A 26,350-nucleotide genomic window follows, 5' to 3' on the forward strand; every position below is an offset into this window, starting at 1 on the left:
ACATAGGCTGCATCATTTGTGATGCAGTCAAACACAGTCCAAAATTCTCTCGATCACATGGGCCTCTATGATATGGAGTGTATATTTGTTGTATATATATTATTTTATTTGTAAGTTTTTAGATTTTTTTTTTGTTTTTTGTTTTTCTTTGTTCATTTACAAGGCATGGTCTGTAATTCTTCTATTAATCTGGCCAAGCATAGCTAGCACGGTTCTTGATTTGCCCAAGAAAAGTATGGCCTAACACTTTTTGCCTGTACTATACAATCATAGATTGTACTATTTCATTACACATGAGTTAAAATACCCTAGAATTTGCTTTATACAACACATCATACACTGCTTTCATTTCTGTGTCTATAGATTAGTGAAACAAATATTTCTTCATCAATCCTGGCATAGTATAGCATTCAATATTCTGTTTTCAGTTAGCTGTTCATGGCTTATAATCACTTAATGCACCATTTCAGTTTATTGAACCAACCATGGCTTAATGTCATAATATCCATCCTGTCTAAGAATGGTCTACACATTATCTTTTATAAGAGCTAGACATTGCTTTAATTATTTCACTTACCATGATTAAGCATTGTCTATGAAATTTTGTTCTGAGACCAAAACAACCTAAACTAATTGTATCCCTCCTGATTAGGTGTCACCTGCAGCATATCTCCTTTTTTTCTTCTTTTAAGACAGACATTGCTTAATTTCCATAATTTATTCATTCTCAGACCAATGCATATTAACTGAATCAGGCTTATCTATTTTTAATTAACTAGAACTGATTGACCTGAGCAAGGTAATCTAAGAATGCACTTGACTTGGTTAGAAAAAATGTTCAGATTGTGCAAGCCATGTTTGGGCATAACGGACTTAATTAAAAAAAATAAATAAATCATCCTATGCCCTAGAAAAAAAAAACACTATTTTTTTTTTACTTTAGTTCCATAATATCAGTATTCCTGCCCTAACAATATTGTAAAGTTGTGTTTCTCCTTAACTATGTCCTGTGAAGTTTTCATTCAAATTGCCTGCATAAAATGCTTTGCCATTTCACAAATCTGCATTCTTCTTTTTCTTGCGAACATTAAGGAAACTAGGCAGCTGCTATACATAAACAACTCAAAATGCAAATAAACTGTGTAAACAAAATATGTGCCATTTATCAATATCTCATATAAATAGCCAATGCAAAATATATTTGATTTCTGGGTCAACATGACTTAAGCAACAGATTTTCTGATGCATAGCACACTGTCTACTAATGCCCAACATCCCAGTACACAACATACCATCCACCTTTTCCCACAGCCCCAAATGACTGCCACAGTAAACTGAGCAAAATATATTGCTATAGCATCATTTTTGCAGTGAGTTGTGTTTCCCTCTGCACCTTCTGATGTTTAGGCTCTAAACTACCTCCCCAGTCTCAAAATATACAACCTCTATTGTTGCAACAGCAAGGAAGAAAGAAAGAGAAATAACCGGATCTTCCTTTTTAATAGCTTATGGCAAACTCTGTTAGTAGCATATTTACACATCAGTGGAGTGAATTTAGAGCCCACAGCGCATTGTTAAAAAAATCTCTTTGTACCTGTTATTACTTAAGTATGTCTCATTGTTATCTTGTGGTAAAATGGTCCATTGTATGGCAGTCTCAGTAACAAGTGGGATAGCTAAGCCAAAACAGTCCTAAATTGCTTTGTTCCCACTTTTTAGTTTTATTCCCACTTCTTAAAAGCAAATAAATAAAAAATATAACAGCAAAGGTCAATCACAGAATGGCTATACATACAATTAAAAAAAACCCTGCTACCTAGCTACCCTTGGTGGGAGTCAAAATGTTCATTCTTTAAATGACACTACTTCAGTGAGGGTTTGCCCTTACCACAAGGTGTACTGACAACAGGGTTGAAGTTCAGGGCTAGAGGGCACATAAAATCTGTATTTAGGGATCCATATTAATCATTTTGTTTTCTTCATTGGCAAGACTTTTGATAAAGTAGTTTTTAATTAAATGACATAAACCTGTCCTTGACGCAGATCCGCCAGCATTGAGCAACATGCATTCTATACCCAGCCTATCTTCCATTACTGATATTCCAATTAGACTTAATAAGCTTATAGTGGGTGCTTTAAAATGCAATCTGTCTTGTTAAAAACAGCGCATTCCATCATTCTGCATAAGTAAATCAGCTCAGTAAAATAACACAGGCAATAAAACTGCATATGATTAAAACTTCCCCAAATAAAAAGCCAGCAGACTGACTAAATAGTACATTCTTCATCTCATCTAACTATGCCTCATTAGCTTTAACCACATCCAGCCTTCCTTTTATAGTCATGCAAATAAACAGTGCAGATTTGTCTTACAGTCTTCAATGAAAAATAATTATTATTTTAAATAGGTATCTCAGGATACAAATCTACACATGCAGTAAAAACCCCAATAGTATTTTTAGGTAGACGTTGCAGACTGTGTACAGTCAGTCCCTGGATTACAGACATCCGACATGTGGACAACCCATAGATATGAATGGGCTGCCGCAATGTCAGAAAAAACATGAAAAAAATTAAAATCTTTAAAGTTGCCCAAATGTGTGTGTGAAAGAGTGATAGTGAGAGTAATGTGAGAGTGAATACAGTCATGAATGGGGAAGCGACTGTGTGTATGAGAGAGAGAGTGAAGAGTGAGAGCGATGTATGAGTGAATGCAGGTATAAATGAGGAAGTGACTGTGTGTATGAGAGTTCGGGAGAGTGAGAGCGATGTGTGAATGCAGGTATGAATGAGGAAGTGACTGTGTGTATGAGAGTTCGGGAGAGTGAGAGCGATGTGTGAGTGAATGCAGGTATGAATGAGGAAGTGACTGTGTGTATGAGAGTTCGGGAGAGTGAGAGTGATGTGTGAGTGAATGCAGGTATGAATGAGGAAGTGACTGTGTGTATGAGAGTTCGGGAGAGTGAGAGCGATGTGTGAGTGAATGCAGGTATGAATGAGGAAGTGACTGTGTGTATGAGAGTTCGGGAGAGTGAGAGCGATGTGTGAGTGAATGCAGGTATGAATGAGGAAGTGACTGTGTGTATGAGAGTTCGGGAGAGTGAGAGCGATGTGTGAGTGAATGCAGGTATGAATGAGGAAGTGACTGTGTGTATGAGAGTTCGGGAGAGTGAGAGCGATGTGTGAGTGAATGCAGGTATGAATGAGGAAGTGACTGTGTGTATGAGAGTTCGGGAGAGTGAGAGCGATGTGTGAGTGAATGCAGGTATGAATGAGGAAGTGACTGTGTGTATGAGAGTTCGGGAGAGTGAGAGTGATGTGTGAATGCAGGTATGAATGGGGAAGTGACTGTGTGTATGAGAGTTCGGGAGAGTGAGAGCGATGTGTGAGTGAATGCAGGTATGAATGAGGAAGTGACTGTGTGTATGAGAGTTCGGGAGAGTGAGAGTGATGTGTGAATGCAGGTATGAATGAGGAAGTGACTGTGTGTATGAGAGTTCGGGAGAGTGAGAGCGATGTGTGAATGCAGGTATGAATGAGGAAGTGACTGTGTGTATGAGAGTTCGGGAGAGTGAGAGTGATGTGTGAATGAATTCAGGTATGAATGAGGAAGTGACTGTGTGTATGAGAGTTCGGGAGAGTGAGAGCGATGTGTGAGTGAATGCAGGTATGAATGAGGAAGTGACTGTGTGTGTGTAAGACAAGCAGAGTGAAGCGTGAGATAACGGAGAGATCCCCTGGCAGCAAAGAGGTGGGTGGTTGCATAAGGAGAGGGGATTAGTTATGGAATATGTAAAGTAGGGTTAAGAGTGTGTGTGTGTGTGTGTGTGTGTGTGTGTGTGTGTGTGTGTGTGTGTGTGTGTGTGTGTGTGTGTGTGTGTGTTACTACAGCAAGAAATATGGACCAAACCATAAATACAAGTGGGACAAATGCCCAAACATAGGGGCAAACATAGAACGTTGATAGAATAACAGGCTTTGCATTAGCATGAATTCTCTGAAGGATATGAATTCAGAAACTAAAATGTTTGCCATTATTTTCTAACTTCAGTCTTTAATGATTTGCCACTACATTTGCTAAACAACCACGATTTTATGAAAAATGGACCAAAAATATGGGGCAAACATCTGGACATTCTGCAAAAATCTGTATGGTTGAGAGGTATGGTTTGTGTGTGTGAAGAAGTCCTCATAAATACTGCATTTAATAACAAGGTGTCTTAAACCAGCTTTGTTGATAGTATTGAAGAATAGCTCTTAGGAAGTAAGGAAGCATAGCTACAGTATACAGTATTATGTTTAAGATTTTTTTTTGTTTGTTTGGAAGTGTTTCTAAAGTGTTTTATATGCAAAGAAAAGTAAATTACATACTGAGGCAAACATTTGACTAAGTTACATTTAATAAGAACCATATGTATGTGTTTCAACTTACATACAAATCTGACTTTAGGACAGACAAAAAAAACAGATCTCGTCCTTAACCCGGGGACTTCCTGTAAAAGAAACAACTTCTCATATACCTCAGTGACATACAGGTTAAGGTATAGGAGAAGCCACCAAAAGGGAATTAGGGCTAGAGCAAAAGGCATTAGCTTGTTCACCCTTAGGGGAGGAGATGTAGTTTGTACTTTCAGAGAAGCATCCTTGCATACTACAGTACAAGTACACATGTGGAAGTCACACTCATGGAAAAGGAGTAGAGGAGCATATAAGGAAAAAAATCCAACCTTGAATTATGGAACCCTCTTGCACTCCACTGTCACCTCTATAAAGGGAGTATATAGGCTAATGAGACCTCACTCAAAGGGGAATGAACTGATCTCTGAAAAAATGTAGAAGTGAGGCTTAATATTTACAGCAGTGCTAGGGAGGTGAAATACAAGGGGGAAGCAGCAACCCAATTAAACTGTGCAGGCAATGTTCCTGCACATGACCTAAACCTCCTTACTTATCCTTTTAACTAAACAACATTTTCTACTTTTAAAACATATATCTACCAATTATCTACTTGTAAAAGCAAGTAATGCAGGAAATAGGTGACCTTTCCTTGAAACTCACAAATTAGTAAACTAACTTTCCCTTCAGGCCTTGCCACATGGTAATCCATTAGGCCTGTTTTCTTCCTACATAGCTGCACAGTATTATTTAAGTAAATTCTTTCCTAAGACAAAGTATAAAGAGTTGCATGGCAATCTAATGGCCCCTGTGCCCATGTGTCTTTGCAGGCATTAGATCCTTACAACACCACTGCTGTGTTTGTGGCCTGTGCACTGATGCCTTTACCATAACTCATTTGACTCAGTTTTGCAATAGCTCCTAATGTCACTTGGTGTCAAAATCTTCCTAGGAAGGAATGCATCCCTGTAAGTTTTTTTCTGTTACCATGAATCCAACTAATAAAACATTTTGATGTGAATGAATATTAACTGTCATTCAATGTTTCTTCCTTTTTCTTGCTGGAATTATAAAACAGTGTATGCTAATCTGCACTGTACCTGCTGTCATCCATGGCTGAATCCATGTCAAACCTAAGGAAACATTCTTTCAGTTTAATACTTTTCCATGCAATTATCATTTGTTATCTGTTTCATACATACAAAGTTTCAGGAAGTTTGTCTAAGAAGAAGGTGCCTACTAATACTACGTGGCAAACTCTAGTTTGCCACAGCACAGTACCTGAAAGGAAACAGGAAAACATTTCTTCCTATGATGACTTATATAGTTTTAATGTCATCACATTTGCTGCTGAATCATTTATTTTTTCATTGTATTTCCTTAAAAGGTGTTAAAATGCAGAATTAAATGAAATTCATTTTTTTTATTTCAGGTTCAGTTAAAAAGTGATGAATCCAAAACATTTGCTATGAAGATACTCAAGAAACGACACATAGTCGACACAAGGCAACAGGAGCATATACGGTCAGAAAAGCAGATTATGCAGGAGGCTCATTCTGACTTCATTGTGAGGTATGTCTTTCAAATAAATTAATTAAAATTACCTATCTTCATTCCTTAGTTAATTTATCAAGTAACAAAGCATCTTCATTTTGATAAAAGAATATTTATTGCAAAGCCAGATAATCCGTCCATTGATAGGTTAAAGAAAATAAATTGTTTTAAACTGAGTTCTAAGCAAATACATTCCCTATGTGATTGTAGCTTCATGTTACACAGATGTAATATGCACTTTGTAGTCACAACGATATAAACAGCTTTGTTACATACCTGCAGCAACACATAATGATATGCATAATGTTTTCCCGCTTACCTAGTCTGTACTTGCAAACCACCATGACATCCATGTTAGTGAACAGCACCCCGATCCCCTTCAGTAAAACACTTCACACCAAATGGCATTTGATGAACTTTACTAAATTAAAATAACATAACTTTATTGCTTCATTTCAATTTTTTATCACAGCATGAACATTCTCATAAGCAGGACATAAACTTCATTGCAACCATACATCAGAGCAGCACATCTCCACTCACCATGCCCTAATAAGCAGCATCCTCACCACCACTCACTCTTACAGTCAAAGCAGCATCCTGCTGCTCATGTCCATTCCCCAAACTCCTTTTGTCAACAACAAACACCAAGAGGGGGAACAGAAGAGGGACAACATTGCCTCTCTTCTCTGCCCCCCCCCACCAGAGAACTTTCACTAATCCTTCCAAAAATAAATGTGAAAGTACATTAAAAAGATCCAAACCAAACTCATTCAGGTGTGCTCTATCATCTCTAAACCAAACCGGGTCCCTGTCATCAAAATCCCTATGTCCGATCTTCTGCATACCCAAATCAACTAGCTGCATTGACAACCTTCAATTAATAAACTGCCATGCCTGCTTTAATGACATAAAACTAGCAGCATTCCTCCAACATAAAAGCAGCATTATCTCGGACCACACAATGCACATACCCAAGTATAACCTCTTCCAATGTAACTAAATTGTTTCTTACTCTTTACACCAACTGCTTCTTAGGAATTATTCCAAAGTCATTACCTGCCAAATGTACCACCAATACTCGAGGAAGCCCCATCTGTGACTGTTTAGATGCAAACTCCTCAATGAGCTGAGTCCACCTAAGGCCTCTAACACCATGCCACATGACAGTCCACCAGAGTTGATGAAAACCCAGTTAATCACCAGTTGTCCTAACAGGGGGCCCTCTTCACCACTCAATGAATATATGAATTACCCAGGATAAGAATTTCCTTCCCTAAAAAAAAAGATATATATATATTAATAAAGCACCCAATTTAATCCATTACTAATATAAGATAAAAAAAAGCATCTGAAGACCAATGACCCACCCTCTTAATGACCTCCCCTGAGCTGCCTTCCCTCGCTAAATCTGAAGCCCTACCTATGTGAAAAGAATGAGCGGAAAACCTGACTCCCGGAAAGCCCATACAGTGGAAAGCCCTTCTTATCAAATGTATGAACTGATTACTCGTTATCCTCTTACCCCCTCTCAACTGAAAAAAAAAACAGATCCTGAGGGTTCCCCACATGGGTCCTCAATAATTTCCCAGCCCAATCTACTGGACGGATCCAATCATTCCTGCATTTCCCAAGAACTATCTGCGTGCCCTTCTGTAACTGATCCGTTTTAGATCTATGTAACCAAATATGGATAGTGCCATAAAAACATAACATTCTCCAAAACTAATGATGCTAATAGTTCTGATACCCTAAATGCTCCAAAATATATCCATAGGCACAACATCACCTACAAGGTATAATCCACTGAATCACCAACCACCAAAGTCAAATCCTTCAATAAAACTTTCAAAACTTGTCTTGTCAAAGGCCATCACATATCCATATTCATACCAGCCACTCTACCCCAACCCCTCAGTGTATCCCCAACTGGCCAAGACTTAATAAAGTCCTGCAACCCAGCCACACAAGCAAATATACTGATCGCTACCAAGTCCACTTTGACCGACTGCACTACCTTATCTTGCACCCAAGCCCCAGCCAAATATCGCAATAATAGTTGTTCCAACCAAACTCCCTCCTACTCAGGAAACTGTAAAATAAATTTATCAAAATCATATAATGCCCTACCATATGCCTTCCTAGTAGATGCTGTCCAAAATTGCTGCACCAACTGTCTGAATACTTCAGCCCAAGATGGCATACCTTATCTGGCAATGTCTTTGGCTCTTCCGCTGCCCCTGGGACCAACCATCAAATTCTGGAAAATTGAAATCAAGACAAACTGTCAGCAATCCCATTCTTCACCCCTGACACATACACACCTGCAAAAGAAAAGTTAATTAACAAACTCTGTAAAACAAAAAAAAAAACTTCAACTTAAATACCCTGTGATCAACTCAATCTGACTGTCAAAAGCAAACACCATTAAACTGCTGCAAGGAGAACAACTATAGTACTAAATCTGCCTGCACCAACTTACCAATCCTTACACAGTGATGTTTACTTTCCCCTATTTAAAGAAAAAGGCAACTGACCTACAGAAAGTATGCCCTGGATGAACTGTCCAGCATGCAAAATTCAGAAGTCCTAAGAGCTCTATAATGTCCCTAATCTGCATCTTATCCTTACACACCACCCATCCAATCTTTTCCTTCAAATGTGCTATCTTGTCTGCCAGTAAACCAAACAACCCATGCTCTGCATCCAGTAGCATATGCAAAAAAATCCAATGCCTTAGCTTGGCATTCAAACTTCTGCTTAGCCAAATGAACCCCCATCTTGTCACACATGCCCAAAAACTCACACATACCTTCCTGTGCTCCCACAATCCCCTCATCTACTATTAAGAAATTATCCAGGTAATGCACTGCCATCTGAGTGCCCACTTGCTAAAGCCAAATCCAATGAAGCACAGTGCTAAACCTCTCAAAGGTAAGTTCAAGCTACTGAGCACCCCATTGGCATAGTCTTATCAAAATAAAACTTGCTCCCAACCACCATGCCTAACAACAGCCACTCTTTCTCTCATACTGGCAAAAATGCAGATTCAATGTCCACCTTCACCAACCATGGATCTTTAAACCCTCGAATCATTGTCATGGCATCATCCAAAGGTGCACTGGTAACCTTGTCATCCACCACCAAAATAAAATCATTAACAGAGCTCCCTTCAGGGTAAGACAAATGGTGAATCAAACAAAATACCCCGGCTGACTTCTTTTGCACCAGACCCAGTGGGAGTCCTTAAAATTGTCAAAGGGAGAAAAGTCAAAAGGGCCCAGTAACATTTCCACTTTCTGTTCCTTCTCCACCAAACCATTTAAGATATCTTCTCTCCCCTGAACTGATTGTAAATTCTTACAGTCGATTCCACCCCCTACTGCCCTCAATTTTATAGAAAACCCTCAAGTAAATCCATCAATCAACTCCTCCTAAAGTGACAGATTAGGAAATTGCTGGATCATATGCCACAATATCTGCACCTTAGCGGGAGAATACGTCTCCCAGTCTTCCCCTCGCCCCTTGAAAGGACACCCCCACTCTGCCCATGAAACTTCCCTCTAGCATGCAAGCTTTAAAATCTCTGAAGCAGAGCAAGAAACCCACCTAAATCAGTTGAAAATGAAGATGATGTGACCGCATTACCTTCCCGCCGACCACACTGCACCACTGGATGTGTTCCTGCACACTTTGAACAAGTGTCCATGAACCTGCACACTACACATGAGCACTGCTCAGTATTAAAGGCCCAACACACCCCCAACCTTTCCCCTCCCAACTTGCCTCCTCTGTTAACAGCAACAAAGTTATCCATCATGGTGGCTAGCCATTTGTCAGGCTGCCTAACTTCCCAACATAATGACTGATCAACCACTTTTCTCTTATGAAACCTCTGATCATTGCATAACCAAGCACTGCCTGCCTGTAGTCATTGAGCCTCTCAGATCATAAGAAAATATGCCAACCAAATTGCCATGTAGTATATACAAATCCTAAAATCTAATTCTCCCGTGTTCTTGGCCACAACCTAGATACCCTCCTTCGCCCCAATGCCGCTAGGGCCACCAAAAGTTCTTTTCCATTTGCATTTTCTGCCTCCAGTAAACACTGAACCCTATCTGTGTCATTTAACTTAAAGACATCAATTTACTCCCCTTTCCAGATTTTTTCCTTAACCAAAACCAGTATGTGAGGGAGCAAAAAGATAGACCCAGTCCCTCGCCCCAGGGTCTGTGTAGCTAACCAGTCCCCCGGCTGAGTCTCAATATCTGAACCCACCTCTTGCAACCCCATCCCAACCACCTAGGATATCAAACACCCAGTAGACAAGCCTGTGGTATGCACTCCCATACATTTCTCACCCTGCAACTGCTTCCCTTCCCAAAGTCTTTGAGGATCCTCTGTGCTTCCAGCCACACAACCAAGCACCTAATGAGACTCATCCCCCCTCTTTTCCCAAACTGCTCCCAAACCACCCCAAGTCTGCACGAACGGCAAACCACATATCATTATCTGCCACTGGATCCTGCACTGCTCCAGTGGCTGGAGTATCCACTTCGACGGCATCCCTCAACTGTAATTCCCACTTCCCTCAGGCCATCTCCTTGGTCTGCACCAACTGCTGCCTTCTTTTCCTTCTGGACTCGCCAGGGTCTTTAGTCACTGCAGTTCCACTGCTCTGCAAAGCCTGGAACAGCTCATCTGCCTGTGCATCAATGGCTTCCTATCTCTGACACAAGTTCTGCACCTCTGCCATCTGTAGAGAGAGAAAAAAAAATAAAAAATTGTGCTGGTATATATATTAATCCTTTTCAAACTCCAAGCCCACAGCCTAATAAACGATTGGCCCCAAGTCCACTAAACCTTGTTGACTGTGCCACACACATGCCCTTCCTAAGCATACCTCTCAACCTAAATGCATGCCATTGAAGAGATAGTTTCATACCACCCTAACTGCCCTTGTGGGGCATTTTAAGTCTAGCTAATTACCCCATGTGAGAATACAACCCTGTACCTTATGCACATAAGGTAAACATTTAACCTTTCTATCAACCTCCCAGTAAGAAAGACAATGACAGAGGAAGGGAAAAAAAAATCATGTTGCTGGAATAGAACATCATCATCATCTTCTTTTGGCTGTTCCCGTTAGGGGTCACCACAGTGGATCTTCTGTTTCCATTTCTTCCTGTCCTCTGCATCATGCTCTTTCACACCAACCACCTGCATGTCCTCTCTCACCACATCCATAAACCTTATCTTAGACCTTCCTCTTTTCCTCTTACCTGGCAGCTCCATCCTTAGCATCCTTTTCCCAATATACCCAGCATCCCTCCTCAGCACATGTCCAAACCAACGCAATCTCGCCTGTCTTGCTTTGTCTCCAAACTGTCCAACCTGAGCTGACCCTCTAATATACTGATTCCTAATCCTGTCCATCCTAGTCGCACCCAGTGCAAATCTTAACATCGTTAACTCTGCCACATCCAGCTCTGACTCCTGCCTTTTCGTCAGTGCCACCGCCTCCAACCCATATAACATAGCTGGTCTCACTACCCTCTTGTAGACCTTCCTTTTCACTCTTACTGGTACCCGTCTGTCACAAATCACTCCTGACACTCTTCTCCACCCATTCCAACCTGCCTGTACTCTCTTCTTCACCTCCCTTCCACACTCACCATTACTCTGAACTGTTGATCCCAAGTACTTAAACTCATCCACCTTTACCAACTCTACTCCCTGCATCCTCACTATTCCTCTACCCTCCCTCACATTTGCACACATATATTCTGTTTTAGCCTGGCTGACCTTCATTCCTCTCCTCTCTAAAGCATATCTCCACCTCTCCAGGGTCTTCTCAACCTGGTCTCTACTCTCACTACATATCACAATGTCATTTGCAAACATCATAGTCCACGGGGCCTCCTGTCTGATCTCATCTGTCAACCTGTCCATCACTACTGCAAATAAGAAAGGGCTCAGAGCTGATCCTTGATGTAATCCCACCTCCACCTTAAATGTATCTGTCACTCCCACCGCAGTCCTCACCAATGTCACACTACCCTTGTACATATCCTGTACCACTCTTACATACTTCTCTGCCACTCCTGACTTCCTCATACAATACCACAACTCCTCTCTAGGCACCCTGTCATATGCTTTCTCTAAGTCCACAAAGACACAATGCAACTCCTTCTGACCTTCTCTGTATTTCTGCAACAACACTCTCAGGGCAAATATTGCATCTGGCATGAAACCATACTGCTGATCACTAATCATCACCTCCCTTCTTAACCTAGCTTCCACTACTCTTTCCCATAACTTCAAGCTGTGACTGATCTATTTTTATCCCTCTGTAGTTACTGCAGCTCTGCACATCACCCTTATTCTTAAAGATAGGTACCAAAACACTTTTTCTCCACTCCTCAGGCATCTTCTGACTTTCCAAAATTTCATTAAACAATCTGGTTAAAAATTCCACTGCCATTTCACCTAAGCACCTCCATGCTTCCACTGGTATGTCATCTGGGCCAACAGCCTTTCCATTCTTCATCCTCTTCATAGCTGACCTTACTTCCTCCTTGCTAATCTGTTTCACTTCCTGATTCATTATCCCCACATCATCCAACCTTCTTTCTCTCTCATTCTCTTCATTCATCAGCCCTTCAAAGTACTCTTTCCATCTACTCAACACACTCTCCTCACTTGTGAGTACGTTTCCCTCACTATCCTTTATCACCCTTACCTGCTGCACATCTTTCCCAGCTCTGTCCCTCTGTCTAGCCAATCTGTACAGGTCCTTTTCTCCCTGTTTAGTGTCCAATCTCTTATACAACTCTCCATATGCCTTATCCTTAGCCACCACATGCTACCTAAAACAGAAAAGGCAGCAAGAAATCCCCTATGACCGTTAACCATTCTATGTACGTGCATGGCCAACTGCCATTACTTGTAGGCATTTCCCATCCTGCAAACACACCACTATCCACTAATGAGTTATGACCCACTACCCTCACAGATTTTACATTAACAACGCAAAGCATCACAAGTGGTACTTTGTTTTTGATTTAATATGTAACATGTAAAGTGTGCTACAGAAGCCTTATGTACACACATTGTAGACATATTTTTTTAAACTTTTGTTTAATTGTGACACTGGACATTGTTCCTTACAGGTCTGAACACAGCTCAAATGTTCGGGTGATTAAAAAAAAAAAGAAATTTTCATTTAATGTTTGCCCATTGCAGGTATTTTGCATTAACAAAGGAAACCTCATAAATATTCTTTGATTTTGGGTTTCTGTATCTGTGTCAGCAGGTTAGGAAATGGATTACCCAAGAACTCTAGGTATGTACTTGTTGGTTTTATTCTCAGAATGTCTTAGATTATTTTCCTTTTCCTCACACCAACCTATGGCAGAGTTAGTAATAGGACTTTGTTTATGGATGCTTGCCTTGCCAGGACTATGCCAAGGAGGGTCCATTTGGAGCTTAGCGGATGCACTGCAGATGCACTTAGGGAAGATTGCTGTTGCCCTAATCCCATACAACTCAGCAAGTGATGGGAAGTGTAAATCACTGACATTAAAGCACTGAAGTCTTTTCATTCAACCAAACCTTGCAGGAATACAGAAAAGCAATAATATGCAAACTCAATGTAGCTGAAACAGAAACTGGCTACCTAGAACAGAAAAGGCAGTGTCACATCCCCTATGACCATTATGCATACTTTGTGCATGCACGGCCAATGGCCATTATTTGCAGCCATTTCTCAGCCTGCAAACACACCACTATCTAACAATGAGCTAAATTCAATAACTGAGAGCAAGAGCTTCAGTTTTCTTAGCAGTAAAATATTAGTGCAAGCAGTGGGCAACCAAAATTATCAGCCTAGACAAAACAACTGATAAAGGCATCCCTACCTAAGAAAGAAAAACGATGGCACAGGAACACACCACAAACTGAGGCAACACCCCCAAAAGAAAGCTGTGAATCTAGTGGATGTCTCAAACTGCCTGAAATGCCAAACCACGCTAGGAGACCTGGTGATAGCAGTTGTCCAACCACGAACAACCCCAGTAACCATTGGAGCCAGGAAGAGGACCCCATGCAGCTCAAAAGCAACAACTCCAACAAACCCCAAGCATGAACATATGACATGTGCGAGGACAATACCTATCCTAACCTGACCAGTGACTAGTTAACTACAGGAAACTGAAAATCCTTGTTCTACCACTCTCTTCCTAGTATTTATAGACCAGTAAAAGCACAATATCACACAGTTGCCGACAAGTCAACTCCCCTTAATCCCTGAACACTGAAGATATCTCTGGACAAATTTGTTTGTTCCCAAACCTCATTTGTTGGTTTGTGCAGGAATTGTGATGCCATCCACCACAACAATTAGCATTATAAGCAGATATAACACGTGGCAGTTGAGATTATTTACCATGTTAATATCAGTGATGCTTTTAAATTTTTGTAGAAATAATACTTATCAGCACTTATAGGATCAGAAAATATCTGTACCATGTAGTAAAACAAAGCAAGAGTATAGTTTTTCTTTTTTTCTGATGCACCATAGATGTTTGTAGCTTAATGACTCACTGCAATAAAATTTCACATGTTGCAATCATTCACAATATAACAAGTGAACATTCCTACAAAGTAGTTCAGACTGGCAGACCTTAAAAAAGTAAAATTACGAAATACCAAATGGACTCATAATGCATTCAGCAAAGGATGGCACAGCAGAGCATTTACTATGAACTATCAGTCTTGTGAGTAGAGTTTTGATCTAGGAAGGAAACATTTCTTTAAATTGGTTATTTAATTTTTCCATACACCTTCTGTGTGGAGTCTGTACGACCTCCCCACAGTCGAGAGTGGTGTTTGAAAGTTATGCGTGAATGGGCGTGCCTTTGTTGAAGGTTGGGCATCAAGCTGGCACCTCGGCCCCATAAAAAAATGTACTGCCAATCATTAGCGGACTGGAGTTCCGCTGTGGCGACCCCTAACCGGGAAAAGCCGAAAGAAAGAAGAAGATCATATAGTTCACCAGAGTAAAATTTGAACAAGAAACATAATTCTCATTACTAAGTCCTGGCTATAACATACACAACAGCACAATTGTAGGCATGTCTGTGATGCATGTTGTTAATTGAGGAATATACTGGATTCCATGAACTAATTTTGACTGTATAAGTGTCTCAGCAACATGGCAGAGAAGGTCTTGAACAAGCAAGATATTTGACTTTCAGTTCAGAAACTTTTACTATAGTTGTAAAAACAAAAAGCAGCTTTGGTTGTTGCCATTCTGCTTTCCTTTTAGAACCGTTGAAAAATAAATGGAAAATGAAAAGAAAGCACTACTTAAATTAATGGAGGAAAGGATTACCATAAAGTGCAGCGGTTATGATGTCGGGTCTTGCATAACACTATAATTCATAGGTAGGTACTAGGCTATCTGCCCAAGGGCATTTATAAGTCTAGCCAGAGTGTCTCAGCTTTCGACACCCCATTGATTATTTAACTGATCCTCTGTCAAGCAGAGCCAATGAAGTGATCCCAGGGGTGTATTTTCTGTTACCCATCCACACGTCAAGGTTTCTGTTGAAGAGTGTTAGTGAGGGGCTCTGCCTAATGTAGTTTGGAATTTTGTTCCAAAGCATGGGGAGTCTCTGTGACAGGAATCTATCCCTCCAGCATGATCTATTTATTGTTGTGGCGAGATTTAGCTCACTAGAGTGCATGGCTCGCAGTGACTTGGATTTCTTTAGGTGGAGCATGTCCATCAATTCTGAGTTAGACATGGCTTTGTAAGTCAGGCAGAGATCACCTCTGAGTAAGCAATATGCCACTGAGTACAGCCGGAGTTTTTTTCAGTCAGCCTGCATAGGACATATGTTTGAGGCCAGTAATCCTCTTGGTGAGGTACTTTTGTGGTCTCTCCAGCTGTTGGAAGTGTCTTCTGAGGTACATCCCACATGGGCACATGGGGCATTGTACTCTATGATGGGTCTGATGAGTGACAAGTAGAGTGGCACTATAACCACTTTATTTCTAGATGTAAACCCTTTAGTAATTAGATGGGCCACATAGAAGGATTTCTTAACTACTTTGGCAATATGATTGTCAAAGGATAGATTACTGTCTACCTGGGTCCCCAGATCTCTTATTACCTCTTCTGTATTAAGAGGGCTGCCACCTATGTGGTAATTCGTGGGTGTTTTGTTTTTCCCAAACAGGATGACTATGCATTTTTTGGCATTTAGCTTGAGGCCATGACTTTCACACCAGGTGTCCATCTCAGTAAAGCCCTTTTGGAGGCGCCAGAGAGTCAATTATGGCACCCAGTTTGCAGTCATTGGCGAACTTGGTGAGCCATAGTCCTCCTGTGTTTGCCTCTACTTCTGAGAAGTATATGCTGAACAGTAGGGGTTCCAGGATCGAGCCTTGCAGGACACCACTTGTGACTGGTTTAGAGTCGGACCTGGAGCACGTTATTCTTACTGTGAGAGTTCTGTCTGTAAGCCAGTAGGCAACCCATCTGGTGATGTAGGAGTTTATGTTCAGGCTGGTGAGTTTTTCTGTAATACCTGAGTGGGGAATGATGTTAAAAGCCTTGGCGAGGTCAAGGTAGGCTGTGTGAACAACCTTTCCCTCATCAATGGCCTTGGTGACTGTCTCAAAGAAGTCAACCAGGTTTAGTAATCTTGATCTGCCCTTAACAAAGCCGAACTGGGTCAGGTCAAATGTTTTTAGGTTCCCAATGTCTTTATTAATGAGTTCCATGATGATGTGCTCCATAGCCTTGCAGAACAGGCTAGTCAGGCTTATAGGGTGATAGTTACCAGGGTCAGTTGTGGCCCTTTCTTTGTGGAGTGGAATAACTGTTGCTGTGCACCATTCTATGGGCACATAGCCTGTGGAGAGGCTGATGGTGAACAGCGTGTTTAGGTGGGGGGATTAGTTTGTTCTGTAGTTCTTGCAAGACGCAGCCTGGGACACCATCTGGCCCCATTGACGCTGTACTTTTGGCTTTTGAAAGGACTATTTTCACCTGTGCATCTGTGATTTCCAGGACACTACACTTTTCCAGTATTGTTGTGGGCCATTTTGGGGGTGAGAGGGGAGTGAAGGTTGCAATGAATCTATCTGCCAGGATGTTGGCAATATCAGTAGGTTCAGTATATTTTGTACTATTTTGCACTAGTTCAGTGCATATCTGCGTGTTGCCACTTAGATTCTTAACATAGCTAAAGAAGGCTTTGTGGTTATATTTTGAATCCTTGGCTATTTTTCTTTCAAAGTTAGCCTTGGATTATTTTATGAGGGACCTTAGTTTCTTACTGATACTGATCAGGGGTGTCTTTCCTTCTTGGGATTTGCTTTTTTTCTGAACTAGTTTCCTCCTTCTATTATATAGCCTGTTTATGGCCAGACTGATTTCCTTCTCTTAGAGGAGTGAGTCTTGGTTTTGCTAGGGATAGCATGATCCATGCATCCTTGTAGGTGCTCATAGAGTGCATTTGTAAAGGTTTCTGCATCTTGGGCAGTGTTATCCTTTAGCATGGGGGCTGTGAAACTTACCGCCTCTGTCTTAAGTAAGGTGAAGTTTTTTACTGTGGTTTCCTTAGTTGGGGGTGGTGGTGGGATGTGGACATCCAGAGTGATTAGTTTATGGTCTGATTTAACCAGTGACGAGTTGACTTCCAGCGTGGAACATCTGTCGCCCATGTTTGTGATGACCAGGTCCAATATGTTTTCACCTCTGGTAGGGGAGTTTACCAGCTGATCCAGGGTGTTTGAGTTGATGAATTCCAGGAAGCGCTGGGCCTGGGAGTTTGTACTCGAGTAGTTTTCCCAGTTAATGGTTGGGTAATTTAAATTGCCCAATATCAGGGAGTTCGGTAGGACCTTCATGTTTTCTTGTGTCTCCAGAAAGGTGGAGTGGTGGTCCTGGGTCATGGAGGGTGATCTGTAGCAGGCCACAATTTGCATTGCATATTTCCCTGATTTTAGTTGCACATGGATGATCTCAGAGGTATCATGCTGCGCCACTAACCTGGAGGTGTAGGTATCCTTGATGACTATGGCTACACCCCCTCCTTTTGTGTTTCGGTCCATGTTCTGTGGCTGAAACGTGTGGTGCAAGTTGTAGCCTGGTAGTGCTGGGGTGCTCTCTGGAGCCTTGAACCAGGTTTCAGTTACTGCACAGATGTCAACGTTCTCCATACTGAGGAGTGCTTTGAGTGCATGCATTTTGAGATTTAAACTCCTAGCATTGAGTAGCATAACCCTCAGTTTTTTGTTAATTGTGCTGTTTATGGAGATGGGTTTGACTTTTGAGCCTTGCCTAAAAAAGGCACTATGGGGGTAGCAAGAGCCTTGGCCAGTATTCAAAAGCCTTGGGGTGACAGGTGCAAGCTGCCTCTTGCAAAGCAATGTGGCTTGTCAAGTATGTCGTCCCAGGCTGACAGATACTGGATCCCCTTTGAATGACACCAGAAGCTGAAATTGATAATTTTTTCTTTATACTGACGTATCATTCTTGCTGAGGGCTGGTTGCTACTCAGGGTCAGGGTCATACCAGCTTGGGCTACATGATCAGCGAGCTATCCCATGTCTCTTTTCATGTAGTCCAGGGAGGTACGTCTCAGGTCATTCACACCAACATGAACAATGACAGAGTCATATTTGTACTTGTTCTGGAGTGACCTGAGTGCTTGCGTTATATGGCAGATTCTGGCTTCCGACAGGCAGCTAACAGTAACCTTCTGCTTGTCCAGCCTAGTGAGTGGAACGTCAGTGTGCCTGACTATAGAGTCACCTATTACTAGTGTGTTAGGTATGTTATTTTGCCTTAAGGGCTGTGATTGTGTGGCACACTGAGTTTGTGTTTTATTTGTTGTCTGGTTTGTGATGGGAGGTGCAGGTTGTTTGGGTGACTGCTTTGGAGGTCTCTGATGCTTTTGCAGGTTTTTATTTATTGCCTTTGAGTATGATTTTGTGTATTTATGGGTTTTTTTTGCCAGTGCTGGTTTAGTAGGTCTATGTATGGCTTGAGATGTGGTGCAAGTGTTAACCTTCGCCTCTTGACTGTCTGTTCCAGTCTTGGGTAGAGACAGCTTAGCCTCCAGTTTGGCTGTATAACTGCATCTCTTGCATATGTTAGTGTTTTGTGGTAGGAGGAGAGGGTTGTCTGTGTACATGAGGCAGATGTAACATTGCCTCAAAATACCCAGATTCACCAGCTGGACTGACGAGTATACCTGAAATTGCCCTTTGGTCTTGCCTGAAGAGTAGGGTGAGCTGCTTAGTCACTTGGCTGGTGAGAGGTGAATAAAGAGCCTTGCCCTGCTGGGCAGTCAAGTGTCAGGGAATATTAGTGCTTGCTATTAGGTCTGAGCAAGTGCTGGGCAGTAGGATGCTTTTAGAGTGCTTAGGTTGAGAGTTAGACTAGTTTCAAGGGAAAAACTGAAGAGGAGACTTAGTGGAGCCAGGAATAATTTAACCCTAGCTAACCGGCATTGCCCAGCACACAAAACCGTGCAACGTGGTTTTTATAGCAGGGAAATGAAAAAGATAGAAATTAGTCCAAAATGGCCAATAAACTACTAACTTCTAGGCTGGAACCACTCTTCCAGGGACAGATAGGCTGCTCAAAGCTCCCCTCTCTCACAGGTGAACAGAGAACATCCTTCTATCCAAGTAAGGTATGGGCGACTCAGAAACTTGTAACACAGCCCTAAATTCAGCACTAGCCTGAAAACTGGCCTATACTAGCTTAGAATGGTGGGAAACAAGGAACTTTTTTTAAAAGATAAGGCAAAAACTGTAAGAAATACACTTAAAACAGCTTTAAACGACTACAAATGATCAGAAAAGGCTATCGCACTTTAGTGTGTAGCCTACAACAGTTAAATTATTTAAACAAAAAATGACTTTTTAAAAGTGCAGGCCGTCAAATAAGTGCAATATGTGAAAAAAAAAACAAGCTTTTGAATCACAATAAATACTGGAAAATCATCATTTAGGCAGAAAACAGTTAAGTACAGCAAGAAAGTGCAGAAAACTGATACTTAATCACACCAAAGTCTCTATTCTAAGCTAGAAGGCCTGTATCAGTTTAAGGCTTTCTAGTGCTTGCCAGTAGGTTAGTTACAGGAAAGATGGGAAACAAGTGCGGATGTGGTCTTTTAAACCAGAAAGTTGAAAGAAATGGACAAACTGTCCAAATGGTCAATAAACTACAATTTCTGGGCCAAGTACCACTCCTCTTGTGGTAGACAGGCTACCTAGTGCTTACCACTCCCACTGATAAGTTAGAAGGCTTTCCTCCAACACAGAAAGGCTTGTGGGTCTCAGAAGCTTACCGACAGTCCTGGATACAGCAACTCGGTATCTGGACTAGGCTAGTTACAGGAAAGGTGGGAAACAAGCGCAAGTGCAGCTTTTAAACCAGAAAGTTGAAAGAGTTGGAAAAAACTGCCCAAACGGCCAATAGCTACAATTTCTGGGCCAGAAACCACTCTTCTTGAGGTAGATAGGCAAAGTAATGCTTACCACTCCCACTGATAAGCTAGAAGGCATCCTTCCAACACATTAAGGCTTGGGGGGCTAAGAAGCTTACTAACTAAATTTCTGATAATTCTGCAACTTTACTAATTATATAAGGTAACATTGTGTTTTCCTGGCACGCAGTACTTCGAAATGGATTGTCTCACTTCTGTATGACAAAACAATCATGAACTTGAGACCACAGTGAACTCTTTTGCATTTATTTATTTAGAATTTGAGTAGAACCATGGTACCATTGGACTAATTTCAGTTTCAGTCAAGGGATAATCCCAATAGATACATGAATTACTATACAGTGTGTATAACAAAATGCAGTACATACATGTATGATATACAAAGTGAGTATCCGAGATGGTTTGGGTATGAAGACAGTAAATATATGACATTTATACACAGATTATTTTATTTTAGTGCTTTTCCCCTTCCCCAAAACTTTTGTCACTGAGAAGTTGAAATTTAGTGGTGAAGGGCAGCTTTGCCCCCATATGGGAGATCACTTCCTAAAAAAACTTTAATTTGAGCTACTGTCTTACTTTGTATCTTCAGAGGCAAATGAGTTGTTAGTCTCTCACAGTAGAATACTACACACACACACACACACACACACACACACACACACACACACACACACACACAAAGTGAGAGAGAACCAGAGACAGACAGAACATTTGAAGGACATTTTCTCACTGAGAAAGGAAATTGGAAAAAAAATATAAAACAAAATATATTAAATGGTCTAAACTAATAATAAATATACCTTGCCGCCTACATTCTGAACATTGACTGTATTCTTCAGTATATTCAGTAGCAAAAAGCATTAGATTAATGTCCTAATTTTTGTATGCATTTTTCTGGACTGAAACTGAAACTGGTCTGATATGATCAGTGCTCTACCCTGGTCAACACATTCAAAAAAAAAAAAAAACACAACTTTGAATAATGTAAAAACAATGAATAAACATAGGACTAAATTCCAAAACATTTGCTCTCAGTGTAAGTGACCACTTACACTGAGAGCAGGTTGAGAGCAGGTGTTTTGTAATCTCCCCATAGTACACCTGTTTAAAGATAGGCCTTAGTCATAAGAAAGTCACTTACACTGAGAGCGGGTGTTTTAGAATCACAGCGGACTTACACTGGGTGCAACTCTTTTGGAATGTGGCTCATTTTCTTTTGCAGGCTACACTTGTAGTCTATTCTCACTGAAAAATACTGCATTCCTTTGAAACCCAAAAATCCCAGTGAAGTCATAGCTTAAAAGATGGTATCCCATGTTGTACTTCACATTTCATATGGTTGCAGCATTTGCAAACAAAATGCAATTTTGTAAATATTCTGAAGGTTTAAAGCTAAGGAACTGAGTTCTGTGTGTGTGTGTGTGTGTGTGTGTGTGTGTGTGTGTGTGTGTGTGTGTGTGTGTGTGTGTGTGTGTGTGTGCATGTGTGTATGTGTGTGTGTGTCTATGCACTTGCTTGTGTGCACACTTAGTGCATTTTATTATGTGTATTTATCAAATGTTACTGTAACTGCAAATACCTTTTCCTTTTAAATATTTTATTTGTTTGTGTGTGTGTGTGTGTATGTATGTGTGCATGCACACACACACATATATATATATATATATATATATATATATATATATATATATATATATATATATATATATATATATATATACACATACACACACACATACATGGTTCCTATGCATTTGACCAAATCGACAAACACAGAGGTGTGATATAATGTTGAAGGTATGGATGGCCGAATGGTGGATATGTCAATGGTATGGAATGACAGTACAGGTAAGTGGGGTTGAGGAAAGTGAGAAAATGAGTGTGTGTGTGTGTGTGTGTGTGTGTGTGTGTGTGTGTGTGTGTGTGTGTGTGTGTGTGTGTGTGAGAGAGAGTTAGGGTTGTGGATGAGTGAAGGATGGGTGCTGTGTGTTTGTGTGCACGTTTGTGTATTTCAGTGTAAGGGTAACAGTTAGGTTCAGGGATAGATGTAGTGTTGTTTGTGTGTGTTAATATGTCAGAGTCTGTCTTGTGTAGTGACAGTGTTATGGGAAGGTTTTAATGACATTAAGATGCAGGGTTAGGGTTAACTCCCATTACTAAGGTGGTGCAGGGTGGCAGATTAAGTTAAAGAAAGCCCTCTCAAATGACTTCATCACAATACTTATTAGACATCAATCACCTCTCTACGCATGTATGCACTACTAGAGATTGAGAGTGCAGCATGTCATCCTACTATGGCGTACTGATGGGCTGAGCTCTGCTTGTATTCCTTTCCTTTCCACCCTTCTTTCTGCAGTACCTGTGTTCTAAATTGTGACACCCATGCAATGTATCCTGTACCAACCAACTATTTTTTTTTATTGTGTATTTAACTTTGCCACATACAGATATTTTTTCTGTGCAACAGTCGCTGCAATATCTTGTGCGTTTAAACAGACACATAGCTAGTGTATGGTGAAGGGGGCAGATGCCCTGGGCACAAGCCATTAGTAGAAGTGCAGTACCAACATTGCCTGTATTCATTCATTTAAACAACCACGGCTGTTTGAATGAATGTGAGTGTGTGTATGTGTGTGTATGTATGTGTGTGAGTAAGCATGAATGTATAGTATGCATGGTCACACATCATTGGCACCTAGATTGATACTGTCTCTGGATTAAGTGGCTGCCAGCCTAGAGGCTCGACCAGGGCAACAGTTCAGGTAGGTATGGCTCATTGTCTAAATGTCATTATGCATGTTGCAATATGCCATATATTATGTACTCTGCAGTGAAGAATTTTTAGAGACTTTTCCATGCGAACCGATTCTGTTGAAGCATGTCTTATGGCTATGCTATATCATTATCTGAGACCCACTTTTCTCTGCAGCTAATTGCAACAATTATTTGGAAGCTCTATATGGCAGTACTCCAACCTTTTGTAATATGTCCCTTATTGTTGTGATCGCTTTGCTTGTTTGATTTTATCTATTCATTCATTCATTTGCTTGTCTTTCTCTCCCATTAAACAAAAAGAAAGAGAGTTACCCTCATTGTGAAATACTGGGACTAAAAACATCAGTAGTCTGAAAATTCACAGTCTAGCATTCTCTGCAAACTGCTTTGCAGAAAAATCAGTTTCATATAGAAAAGAACAATCATTTATATAGTGAAAACATGGGTAGTGCAGACAAACCTAAACTATCATTTTCATGGTACTTGTTTATTTGGCTGCAACTTGTTGATGACCATTTCATGTTATGTTTATCCCATGGCGGAGTAGCTGACACCTTTTATTGCTGCAGTAGAAAAAAACATGCAGCTGTACTATTTATTCTTGACCCTGACTGACTGTCTCAACAACAGTGCTTGCAGAAATACCATAGCTAAATTTGAACTTCAGCCAGTTACTTTAGCAATGTAAGTCCCAGAAACAGCAGCAATACACATAACCAGTAACCATGACAGCAAAACTGACACATGGATAGTATAGAATTACTGTTTGTACAAGTTAGTTACCTAGTATTGTAATGCATGATTTCTGTCATAATATCTGTCGTACATTGTACAGGACACACATTACAAATTGCCTGTTTTATCACAAATGAGAATGCCTATCACTTCTTTTTAACTCCATGAAGAAATGGAAAACAGCTTGTATTCTAGTCACTTTAAATGCCACTACTTGCCTACAGGTGTGTGAGTAAGTAAACTATATATTTTATTAGTAGGATTCTGTCAGTTGCTGATCGACTGCAATACATGTGTTCACATTCCTTTGTTATTTTTGATAATAATGTTTGAGGCACAGCTCTTAATAGGATACTATAGTTTCTGATTAATTTAAGAATTCCCCCTGCATACTAGTTATATTCTAATATTTTTACCTTTAATGTTATTTAAGCTTCATGACTTGCATGAAACAAAAACATAAGATTTGAGACTTTGTAAAACTTGTTTATTTTACATAAAAATGACCTAATATTGATGGGTGTTTTACATAAATGTTGATGCACAGTGGAGCATTAAATCTGCTTAATAAACCCATATCAATTCAGAAAGATAAAAACACAATGGATCAGGGCCACATTTGCGATTCTGCACCATGATAGTGCTCAATACACAGCAATCACCACATCTCAGTCATAGCCATTTCAAAGAGTCAGTACCATTGGAATACAGGAAAGTTCTAATGTGGTCATCTAAGGGATAGCAACTGCATACCTACAAATGGAGTTGTGTTTCAGAGACTGTTCTGAGCTGCATACTAGCACAATAACATAAACCAAAACATCAACTCTATTGCATGGCATGAAATTTCCTACTGATAGAGAGTTCTCTATGGTGCATCAAACATCCTGACACATACTACCTTGTTACCTTGTCTTTCCTAATGGAATTGACGATAACAATAACAACAACTATAATAATAATAATGATGATGGTGATACCCATTTGTTAACCAGACAGGCCCACAGGACACACAGTCCCCTCTTCGGGTGATGATGTGGGAGCAATGCTTAGTTAAGTGACTTGGTGAAGATCACACAGTAGGCAAGTTAGGGTTGAGGGAATCATACCCTGTACCATAATAACTACATCTCACAGTCTTTACCCTCTGTGCAATGCAAGCATGCTCTCACAAATGAGAGGTCACACTGGAATCCCTCATTAGCGTTGTCCTCCCTCATACCTAATAATTGTGATTGCTTTATAAATCACAGACAGGCATGGCTGCAGACCATAACATATCAATGTAAGGCAATTAGGTGTGATACAGTATGCCTCATTATGTAGCTACTCATATGTACTTGGAAGGCAGCCTGGACTGTAAGTAACTGCCTTAGATCACTTGTTATGTAGCACTGTCATGATATATAGAGTTGCATACCAGCCTGAGCACAATGGCACTATGCATTTGGATACTAGAAATTCATGTGTGGCACATGGTAAAATGGGAGGGCTGCTGTACAGTAGTGGAGATCATTGCAGTTCCTTATATGTCTAGGAATCACAGTAGTCTGTGATCATATAATAAATGTGGAATACATGATGTTGATGGTCTAACTTAGATGATTGCATTTTATAATGTTGAAGTTTATATGTTCAAGACCATATGATCAACATTTTAAAAAGTTGAATGGATTGTACTGAGATTGCAATACAGTCGGGATTGGGGAATGAGCTCTCTTCCCCACTGTTATGAAATCTGTAGATGGAATATATAACCAACAGGAATGTGGGAGATGCATGCCTCCTGCAAAAATACTGTTCGTGTTGTTTTCTTGATTTTCAACTTTTTAAAATGCTGATCATATGGTCTCAACTATATGAATTTCAACATTTTAAAAATTTGATCATCTAAACTGGATCCAGTGTTGACCCACATCTGTGCACAATGCATTATGAATAACTAGGGAGGTGTTTAAGTAAAACGTTCTGCTCAAAAATGTTACTAGTAACTGCACACAGCAAATTATATAAGTTCTCATTTGAAGTGTAATGCTTACTTTCTGAAGCATTGCTAGTTGAAAAACTCTTGAAGCTGGATATAACCAATTTACCATATACAATGCTGTATTGCCATGTACAGTTTTTGATACAAATGTTTATTTTTGCAGTTTCCAACAACGAATATAAAAGTCCGCCAACAAACCAACAGAATATCCACAAATACTGGTACAATGCTGAAAAGATACAAAACGAAAGGCACAGCTCGGACCAAGGAACTCCTTTATTTAAAATAATACACGGTTAAGTGCTTTCATCAGCTATATATCAGACTTCATCAGAACCATAGTAAATGACATAAAACACTGTTT

At 40.4% G+C, this 26,350-nt stretch overlaps 1 protein-coding gene across 1 annotated transcript in view; it reads left to right on the forward strand.

Moving 5' to 3' along the window:
- The window catches only part of PRKG1 (protein kinase cGMP-dependent 1), a 3,380,995-nt gene that overhangs the window by 3,185,818 nt on the left and 168,827 nt on the right, over nt 1-26,350 (forward strand). The window contains exon 11 of the mRNA XM_044056419.1: nt 5,828-5,967. Within this exon, the coding sequence (XP_043912354.1) occupies nt 5,828-5,967 (140 nt within the window). The remainder of the gene's footprint in view (nt 1-5,827; nt 5,968-26,350) is intronic.

Source organism: Protopterus annectens, chromosome 14.part0 (genome assembly GCF_019279795.1).
Source record: "Protopterus annectens isolate FY-2018-M chromosome 14.part0, PAN1.0, whole genome shotgun sequence".
Classification (NCBI taxonomy): domain Eukaryota; kingdom Metazoa; phylum Chordata; order Ceratodontiformes; family Protopteridae; genus Protopterus; species Protopterus annectens.